This window comes from Meleagris gallopavo, chromosome 8 (assembly GCF_000146605.3).
Source record: "Meleagris gallopavo isolate NT-WF06-2002-E0010 breed Aviagen turkey brand Nicholas breeding stock chromosome 8, Turkey_5.1, whole genome shotgun sequence".
In the NCBI taxonomy this organism is placed as follows: domain Eukaryota; kingdom Metazoa; phylum Chordata; class Aves; order Galliformes; family Phasianidae; genus Meleagris; species Meleagris gallopavo.
This window is the reverse complement of record NC_015018.2, coordinates 4,579,455-4,589,834: the sequence shown is the minus strand read 5'-3', so window position 1 is coordinate 4,589,834 and position 10,380 is coordinate 4,579,455. Positions and strand designations below refer to the sequence as shown.

Sequence of the window (10,380 nt, the reverse complement as noted above, 5' to 3'; positions counted from 1 at the left end):
GGGTGGGTGATGAGGGGGAAGGAGCGCCATGTTTTTGCACGTTTTTCAGCAGGGTGGAAGCATGCAGAGCAGTGCTGCACAGCAGAGAAGCCGTGACCCGGCCCTGGTGAAGACGGGTTCTCTGCACCCCACTCGAGCTCCCGGCCATGAGCAGGGCCAGGGCCCCTCCCTGCACCCCCGATGCAGCCCAGAAAAATCTGGCTCAGCCATCTCCAGTGTACCACTGCTGGGGGCTGATCACATCCCCCCTGCTTCCTCGGGGCACTGCTGAGCTGGGCCTGGCCCTACTGGGACCCTTTCACCATAGCCACAATGCAGTTGTAGAGGCGTCCAGGGCTGTCCAGGCCCCAGATGAAGTCCCAGTGGTTCCAATCGGTGATGTGCACGTAGGAGATGAGGTGGGTGATGCGTGGCAGCAGCAAGAGGACGTCCCTCTGGTCAGCTACCCAATCCTCACCCCCTGACCACACTGCTGTGGGCACAGGCATCTTCTCCAACTGGTAGTAGGGAGGCTTCTCCTGGAGGGACGTGAGAATCATCTGGGAAACCCTACAGGCTCACCTAGCCCCACAGCACCCAGGACAGGATTGGTGTGAGCCTGGCTGCAGGTTTGGATGCAGATGTCCTGGACACCAGCACCGCAACCCCTACCTGGTGGTACACAACTTGATTTTTGCTGCCGTAGTCGAAAGCTTTAAACTCTCCCGATGTCTTCACCTGGGGGGAAAGGATAACCATGCAGTGGGACATGTGGCAGGGCCACTGGGTGCTGCCATATGGGTCCCATACCTCAAAGACTCTCAAGGGCTGGCTCCTAGCAGAGCAGCCCAGTGCACACATCCCAGTGCAGTGAAAAAGCAAATAATGGGAAGCAGTCTGCCTCTATCCCAAGCCCCATCTGCAGGCTCTTTTTTATCCCTTTTCTCCCTCACAAGTTGCTAGCACAAACACATGGTGATCTCTCACATCTGGAGACACCAGGTTCAGGGACCAGCCAAGGGGTGAGGCCATTCAGGGGACATACCTGGGTCCAGTGTATTATGTTTTTGACAGATGTGCCATCAGGATAGTGAGCTGTGTACACATCTAGCCGGGTCTGCAGGGAAACACACTCAAGATATCATTGCTTGCAGATGAATAGGAACTAGGACAATGTTTACCAGATTGTGTTTTCCAAGAGCCTCTACTGTGATGTGCTGCCTAGAGAGTTAGGTCAGGTTCACAAACATAATTTCCAATTAAAAATCAATTGCTCTTATACAACTCTGGAAGAAGAAACAAGCTGTTAGCAACATTTAGCCTCAGTGTTCCTCATGCCCTACCAAACCTCACTTCCTCCAAGGCTAGTAGATGACAACTGGTATGTCAGCAGTTTTAGGCTTTCCACCACCAAGAGCAGCCTTCCTCCCTGAAACCAGAAGTCTCCAATCCCCAGGAAAGGACACCAGCTGTCCCTATGGGGGAATCTCCCCGCAAGGCGCTGTCCCAGAGGCCATGCTCAGCAGGTCCTCAAGGACACCCAGCCCAACCCAGTGACCATGCACAAATCCTTAGTGGCCACTCGTGGGCCTCCAGACCTTGCTGAGAGCCTTGCTTTGAGCCTGCTGGACTGATGGGCAGACGCACCATGTTGAGGTTCTTCTCATTGAAGCCACCCAGCAGGAACAATAGGTTGGCACAGGGCTTGTGCAGGAGCATGTGCCTGCACAGGTTGGGAAGAAATCTCCACAGCTTCCTCATCCTCAGCGAGGCATCTGTTTTGCCCAGTAGGATCTGGGGAAACAAATGGTGAAAGTAGCTTCTTACATTTCCCTTCCTCAGGCTATTACATCTGTGGCAATCAGCTGCTTTCTGCTGCTTCAGATAGCCTGGAAACCACATCCTGTTTCTAGCATTCAGGTGATTAGAGTAGGGATGGATCTCATACCTGAAGCATATCGGGTTTTCCGTTAAGAAGGAATGACATTTTCAAGACAGGACTTCTGGCGTGCTTCATCGTCACTACAGGAGCCAGGGCAAAAAAAGTTTTGATTTTCTGAGCCAGTTCTGGCATGGATGAAAATGCTATGAATGCTGAGAAAACAGAAAAACAATCTGAGACTTGTTGGATTTTGTTCAGGTGCATAGCCAAGGGTTTGCATGGACCTGTTGCCTATGTCTGTTTATCTGACATTAGTCTGAATTAGGAATCCGGAATTTGTGCCTCTGAACTTTCTGTTCAGTATTAGTGCTAATCAGAAGGAGACAACATTTTTATTCGTGTGGTTGACAAAGCACTTTAATGACTAACACTAATGGGACATCCTGCCCCTTTCACAAGGAGACAAAAACAGTAGTATCAGTGGCTACTTCCATTGTCCCTTAGGTCACCTCATACCCATGATGGCCTAGCTGGTGGAAAAAAGCACTATGATTGGGATGCACAAGCCTTGAACTCCATGCAAAATGCACTTGTGTTTGGTATAGAACCCAGCTTTCCAGGCTGGAATTTGCTTTTCAGGGCTGGACTGTGGTCACCTAGCGCTTTTCTACTGCTGTAGGAACATGCTGGTCCTTTCATTTCTCCTTTAGGGAGGGCACTGCTGTTGTGTTGCAAGGGACCTTTGAGATGTCTTAGCACGCCTGCTTGGTCACTCACACATGTAGGACCTCCCTGCACTTTCTGCTTACAAATCACAAAGTGAATGTTTTCGAGGTTGGTCCAGGCAACACCTTCCTTGTTTTAGAGAGAAAGGTGGTGTCCAACCCCTTCGAACACACCGATAGTGGCACCCTGAGAGTAGCCCACATAGTACAGCTGCTTCTGTCCAGTTTTCTGCAGGACAAAGTCGATCATTGCTGGCAGGTCATATATGGCCATTTCATGGAAGCTGCAATACAGGAACAGAGCATGAGTTACAAGGGTATGTACAGAAAAGCTTGACATCTGCAGGTAGGTTCCCAACAGAAAGTTCCTATGACCAAGGAGAGCCATAAGGTAGGTGATGCTACATGCAGTCCAAAGGCATCTCTCCTGCCATGGCCTCATCCTCCATTGAGAAGGCTTAGTCCTCCCATAACTATTGCTAGGAATCTGCAGAGCCTGGCCATCAATACAATACAGCATTTCAGTTGCAATGCACAACTCTGCAGATCAAGATCTGGCTCTGCAGATCAGGATGCCAGAGACAGGGAGTCCAGCTCATGTGCCTTTTAGCATGATGTAGTGTAAGTGCGGACGCACTTCCTTAGCTGTTCTACTGCAAGCATATTTATAAGTCTGGAGACAAGTGCTGGGCAGGCAGTAGCAGCTTAGAATGTCTTACTTACCTCAGACTGTTTCTGAGCAGAAGGAAAACTCACTTCCCAGTCTATTTCAGAGGAATCATAGAATCACTGAAATCGTTAAGGTTGGAAACTACTTCTAAGATCATCTTGGCCCCTTCACTAGCCCACCCTCCTTGTCGTTGGGGACTACATCTAGAAGAGGGGGAGAGATTGCCACTTGCAGGCACCTTGCTGGGAGGACTGGTCTGGGACAGCCACAGGCAGTCCTGGATTCTGCGGGGTGGAGACCCACGGAGTCTGCAGTGAGATGCTGGCATCATGTCACCAGGCAGGTCTGCACAGGTGCTTCCAGCCTCCCTGCCTTCAGGCTCCTCTGGCAGGTCTGGGAGTGGCCATTCACAGGACTAGATGCTCTGACTTGCCTGTGTGGAGGCATCCACCTCTGCCTAGAGGTGGGTGGGTGACACACAAGAGAGTTTGCCAGCTTTTGTAATCCGCCCCAGCCTACCTGAAATCCCAGAATTCAGTCTGGTCAGGGGAAAGATGCTGGTGTCTTTGGGAACAGCGTGTTCCCCGACTGTTTCCCAGCCACACATCATAGCCAGAGTCTGCTAGTATGAAGCCAAGGCTGTTGTTAGCCAGATTTTCAACCCAGTTGCTGCTATCACCAAGTAGCCCATGCTGAAGAAACACAACAGGTCTGGGGCCTAGATGTGAAATAAACATCATGTTTTATTGAACTGGAATTCCTCTGTTACTACCAAATTCAGACTACTGTGGTCTCCTTTTAGCACTGTCAGAGCACATGCAATACTCTTTCGTATTGCCTGGAGAGAGGGTATCAAAACAGGGACATTAAGAAATCTTGGCTGTAGTTGTGTTGCGATTGTCACGGGCTGAAGAGCTGCTGACATCTCTCCCAAACCTTTCAGGCCCCATGTGCTCATCTCTATGAGCTCAGCACTGCAGACATGGGCAGATCGTGACAACCACACACTCTCACACCTACAGGTTTGTCACTGAGGTAGTACAGACCTCAAAGACACAAATTTTCAGGGGAAAAATTAAATGAGGAGCTTTCTTAAGATACGTCTGCATCCTCTGAGTCTTTAAACTGAGTTGCTGCTTGATAACGAAAGAGGTTTCTGTGCTGTGTGCATGCTTTCCTGTGCTGGCTGCTAAAGCCTTGACTGTAAATTGGAATAGGGGCATGGATTTGGTATTTTTTGCATTAGTGATAAATACTGGCCCAGTAAGGTTCATCCCTTCACCTGGATCTCAGATAGCTTCTTGTTAGAATCATAGAACCAATGAATCACACAATATCCTGAGCTGGAAGGGACCCAACTTGTGGCTCCATAGAGGCCACCCGAAAATCAAACAGTATGTCTGAGAGGTTACACCTGTTTGCGGGCTTCCTTGCCAAATAGAGCCATACCTGTGTTCCTAGGATATTCTCTCCCATGAGGAATTCTGTTCAGTTTGACATAGTAACCATCGCGAGTCAGAATTTCGTACTCCTCGCTGGGGTACATTTTGTAGCAGATCACTTGGCTCTGGGAAAAGAAAAAACAAGATAGAAGCATGACATAGCTGGGACAATCAGTCAACACAGACCACATCCCTCATCATCTGGGATGCCCCTGCCAAGCAAGGAGAGCAGTATGAGAGATGTCTCCACGCCGAGTATCACTATCCTCACTGTCTTCACTCTCTCTAGCCGAAAGGACTCAGAAACCTGTTGTTGGGAAAAAATCTTTTACCTGAGGTGTGCTTTCAGAAACTCTCCCCACCTAAACGCTTCTACTGCAGGAAAACATCAACCAGTGAGGCCTACGTGTAATGAGATGTTCTGTGTGCTGGTGCCTGTGGGTCTGTCTGAACAGGAGGTTTGTCACTGGGCTCACGGGGCTTCGCCTCAGCTTTATCTACACTGAAGATTCAACAGATTGGGACATTTCAGTCTGGTGAAATCAAGCAGTGCTCCTGCTTCTGGGTTGCCATGCCCGCTTTTTCATGTGGTTGCTGGAGGCATTTAATTTTAGCAATTTCATGGCTCAGCTCTTGGGTCCATCTTGGTCTGCTGTCTGCGGAGCTGTGTTGCTGGGTCTGCTAGGAGCAGGGTCTGTGTGGAGACCCCCACCCCACCCGTGTGAAACCCTCAGCATGGTATGCTCGTGGGTCTGTGCCCAGTGAAGTACTGCTGGTACTGGGTTTTGGGTTCACTAGTGGGGTTTTAAATTTGTGGTGGGGCTCCTGCCTTGTCAAGGGGAACAAGTGAATGCCACATGTTTGAGCGAGGAGAGAGGAACCTGCAGAACTTTCTACCTTCAAGGAAGAAGTCTGATTCAATCCAAACTGAGACTGCTGCTGTCTCTAACTAACCTGCTTCTACTAATTGCACTTAATTTGCAGGGAGGATGAGGATTCATTCAGGGCTTGTTAATGATGGCAGGGAGACAGCGCAATGCCATGTGTCACCACAAAACCAGTACACACGGCTACTGCAGCCCTCTCCACACACCTTGCATCCCTCCGTGGCCCTCTCTCACCCAGTTAAATATCTACAGATGTTCAGATAGAGAGGAGATCCAATATTCTCCTGACTTACAACATTCATGAATGTCTCTGGATTTACACTCTTTGGACTCGTGGTGACATCTGAGTTTGCAGCTGCTTGCGTCAAAAACAGGACTGCAACCAACAACCGCATCTCGTGCCTGTGTATAAAATACCATTGCTATTTGTTAATAACATTGTTAAGAATGTCTGGTCCTACTTGGCTCTGCTGGCTGAGCTCCTTTACTGTCTGAGGACCACAAATGACAGGCTGTGGTGGGAAAGCAGAGGGTATTCCCAGTTCCAGCTCCCACTCCATGCAGGATTCTCTGTGCTCCTCCACACAGACTGGGTCAAGCAGCAGCAAGACCCATCTTTGAAATTTTAATAGTAAAAAGATTATATAACTGAAGAACTAACATGATGGAAATTACTGTCAGGATAGATGCCACCTAAAGGGAATTCATTTTAAGTAGGAGCTTGCACTATGAAGAGGTGTCTATACTTCCACTGTTTCCTTATTGCTTACCTTTTGCACCCAGAGCCACTACTGACCCAAAGTCTCATGAACCAAAGCTTCTAGAGATTTCTAGGAGGAATATTTATTAAATAAGCACAGTTTGAAATAAACAGAAACATTTTGACTACCTGAGAGACTCCTGCGCTGAGCAAAGATGTATTTATAATACGCAGTTAATATTACATAAGATTTCTAATGCTTTGCCAGGCTCTAAGAATTCAGAGCTTAACTTCTACCTAATAGTGTGAACCACAGATCTTCTCACCATCCATCTGGGTACATTCTTTCATCCTTCTCCCAGTGAGTCTCACACTTTGAGACATACCTGCCCTCTGAAATAGTCCGGATGTTCATAGTAATAACAAGAAGCAAGCAACTGAGAAAAAAGCTTTTTCACCCTCAGAATAGCTCCTACACGAATCTGAATTACAGAGGAAAATACATTACCAGGCAGTGCCCACTGTTGTATGATCAGGCTGCGATGGGAGTGATGGTGTCTCTACCAATACCAGCAATAAAAAGAGTGTGCTGTGTCAGAGTCTTTTTACATCGGCACTGTGCTGGGCTACATCATGTGTCCTTCAATTAAAGGATGCACTGGTCATATCTTTGATAACTTCCTCTACTTGGTCTTATGATCATACCTTTCGGGCTTGCAATGAATTACATCTTCAAAAGCAGCCAGGCTTATGTGGCAAGGAATTTCAGCTATGGAGTTTCATCTTCAGGTCATGATATCTGCTGCAAAAAAAAAAAAAAAGCCAGAATGTTTCATTTGGAAAGGATAATTTCCTATCTTCTAGATACTCCTGAGAATGCTAGAAGAGCTCCTGGGGCAAGCAGAGGACTCAAGATAACAGGAGCAAATAGCAGTTATGTTGAGCTGTTTAGCAGCTTTGCAAGACCACAGCAGCATGCTGATCTCTTGATAGGCACTCCAGGTGTTGGGCAGGCTTTGCTGGCTGCCTGAGTGGGAAACACAGGGTGGCAGTCCCAGGTGGCCTCCACAAAACCCCTTAGGCCCGAGGGATATTGTATTAGCAACAGGCAACTCGCAAAATCTCTGCAGTGTTTTCTGGAAAAGCACCAACCTCAGCATCTTGTAGATGGACTGCAAAACAGAGGAGAGTTTATGCAATGCCTGTTTGACTGAAGTGCTATGCATTGCACAGAACAATGGTGCTCTTTCTCCACCTTTAGCCCATGATGTTGTAACTTATGCCTTTCTGTATCTGCTTGGTAGCTGTCTGAAGAACCTGCTGGCTAGCATGTGCTCTGCTTGTGTACATTTTCTGGACAAGGATTAAGTTGGCTTCTGATGTTGCGAAGCACACTCAGCTGACACATTTCTACAGAACACATATGCCATTCCATGCACCAGACTCTAATTTTCTCTCAGCACTCAGCCGCTGACATAAAGGAGCTGTGTGTGGGGGTGCTACCTTCCCCACAATGGGTGTGACCAGAGCCTTTGCTGTTTCATTACCTTACTTCATCCCTGGGTCTCATTTGGGCTTTTAAAATGTCTTCCCCACCCTGTGTACGCCAACATCCCACCACATAAGATGAGCTTTTTGTAGAGGACAGTTCCATTGTGCAACCCAAGAATACTTTTAAAAATACCCTGTGGATGGAGAAAGCACCACATGGCTTGTGTTTTCCTCCTTTATCTTCTGGTTTCCTTCCACAGCACCAAGACAGGCATTTTACTTGCATGGTCAGCTACTTCATCCACAATTATTTGCCTTCTACCTCCATTAGATAGTAGCTATCCAGGGAGGTACCAGATACTAATAGTAAGTATTGCTAGAGATGCAATATGAAATTTTGCACTGGTACTTATTGTATCTGTGGTAGGAAGAAGAGAAGTTGCCAACCAGGAGTAGCTAGCCTTTTACTGAGAATGGAGACTTCAGTAATTTCTGAGATTGGCAGATCAGAGCTGGGCATTTTGACATACAGGTGCAAGTGTAGAAAGGAATAGCACTGTTGTGATACTGTTGTGCGTGTCCATTTGGCAGAACTGTGAATCATCAGTGGTGTTATCCTACTATGTCAGGGCCTCCTGATACATGGTAGGGCGTATAACCAAATATTAAGTAGACTATCATGGGCATCTTAAAATTAAACTGTATAATCATGCTCATGGGACGTTTGTACAGTACTGTTGTAGGAACTAATGAAAGAAAAGGCAAGACTGTTTAGAAACAGAAAGACATTTTATTTGACTTCCTAGGCAAGTAAAGAATCAATCAATATATTCATATCACATATTCATTCTCATCAGGGCCAAGATATGTGTGCCCAAGTGCTCTGGCCAAGGTCACCTGCATGTGACATGGAAGGCAAGGCTTGCCAGCTGTTGGGTCCTCAGCGTGCTTTCTGGGTTCTTCTTAAGTCCCAAGGTCAGCTTGTTCTTGGACAGACATCTGAGATCATTTAAGAATTGAAAGATACTGTGGTGTGATATTTTGCCTCTGAATCTTATTTACTTCAAGTTTTGTAAATCTCAGACAGCATTGCTGATGAGTATCTTTCATTTTCTTGTTTGGGATTGTAACTTGTCCTCCTCATGGGGTAACAGGAACAGCCCATGAGATGTGCTGCATCCCCTCTGCTGCCATTCTGTTGTCAAGTGTATGTCTTCTACCAGCAAGTCACCTTCTCTGTGGCACATGAGAACACAAGCAACATGTTGCTCAGCTCTCACCAGCTTGATTGTTGTTAATCACATCCTTGGAAATCAGTGCATGCCATTCCTCTAACTCTTGCTCTCGTGCTTCTGATGCTTTCGCACATGTGCAAGCTGCCAGGTGGTATGCTTAGTGTGTTTGTTGTACCTTCTCGATGCTGATGCTTGCCAAGCACAAGGGTAAGCAAACACGAATAGGGAGATACTTTACTAGCTGACATCTGGTCCTGGCATCCTGAGCTCAGAAAAACAACATAATTCTGCTTTTCAGCAATAAGGGAACATCAACTGTTGTGTAATCCTGGCCAGATAAACATAATTCCCTGTCAGTATCCTTGAAGAACCTTGCTCAAGCAAAAAAAACTGGTGAGGAAAATCACGTTTATCTGGCGTTACCTCTCGTTGTTTAAAGTCCCTCCATGCGACTGCGTTGTCTCCATTATCTCTGATTACACAGTTTATAGGGGCATTACCCATGCTAGAGTTGCATAGTCAGGCTTGATGTAATAGGGAATTATTTGCACAACGCCTTGCCAGAATTGTTCATGCAATCATTTTATACACTGTAGTGAAACTGAATCAACAAATGCACACATGCTTTGTAAGGCTTATTGCAAAATAATTGTGATATGGTTACCCAGGATTTCTCTCTGTTATTTTCTTCCCCTCATTCTGTGTTCGGGTGACCCCAGAAGAACCCTGAATGTCTTATGCTTCTCTGGTCATTCCTAATTGTACAGTTGGCTTTAAAGCATATTTAAAGTAAAGTAGATTGATCTGTTCATGAGCAGACCTGAGCACTTCAGAAAATTTAATAATTAGTAATATTACTAAAATATTATTTTTTCAAATTTGCTCTTGGACCTTTTTTGTTGATGAATTATTGATGGAAAAAGACTAACTTAGGATCAAGGCAATTCAGGAAACAGCAACCCCCCCATGTTACAGACTGGGACAAATTGCAGCAGTCAGGAGCAGAGACCTACTCAGGCTGGTGAAGAGCATCGAAGGTGGTTATATCTGACCGTGATCTTGGCTAACCATAACTTGTCATGGGCACATACAGTTCCCATCTGCTTAAAGTACCAACACACAAAACCACAAGTCTCGGGGACCAACTACCCAGTCTGTCTTCAAGCACTTATCTAACAGTCTTGGAAATAACATAGGAAATAACACAGAAATTGCTCATGGTTCCTACGTTAAGAAAGACACGTGTCCTCAAGAGAATGAATTGAATCTTCTCAGAAGATTCAGATTCAGCCTGAATCTTCTCAGAAATGCCAGTGACTGCAGATGATGTTTTTCAGGCTTGCTGTTAAGGATCAAAACAACATGAAAA

General features: G+C 46.5%; 1 protein-coding gene across 1 annotated transcript; it reads right to left on the bottom strand.

Moving 5' to 3' along the window:
* Window positions 1-121: 121 nt before the first annotated feature.
* On the bottom strand, window positions 122-6,024 carry LOC109368730 (lipase member M-like). Its single transcript, XM_031554344.1, is given in 10 exon segments — window positions 122-518; window positions 652-717; window positions 1,025-1,096; window positions 1,627-1,773; window positions 1,928-2,073; window positions 2,761-2,870; window positions 3,776-3,974; window positions 4,706-4,823; window positions 5,879-5,992; window positions 5,995-6,024. Coding segments are annotated over 10 exon segments (1,236 nt in total). The 3' UTR covers window positions 122-284.
* Window positions 6,025-10,380: the final 4,356 nt, after the last annotated feature.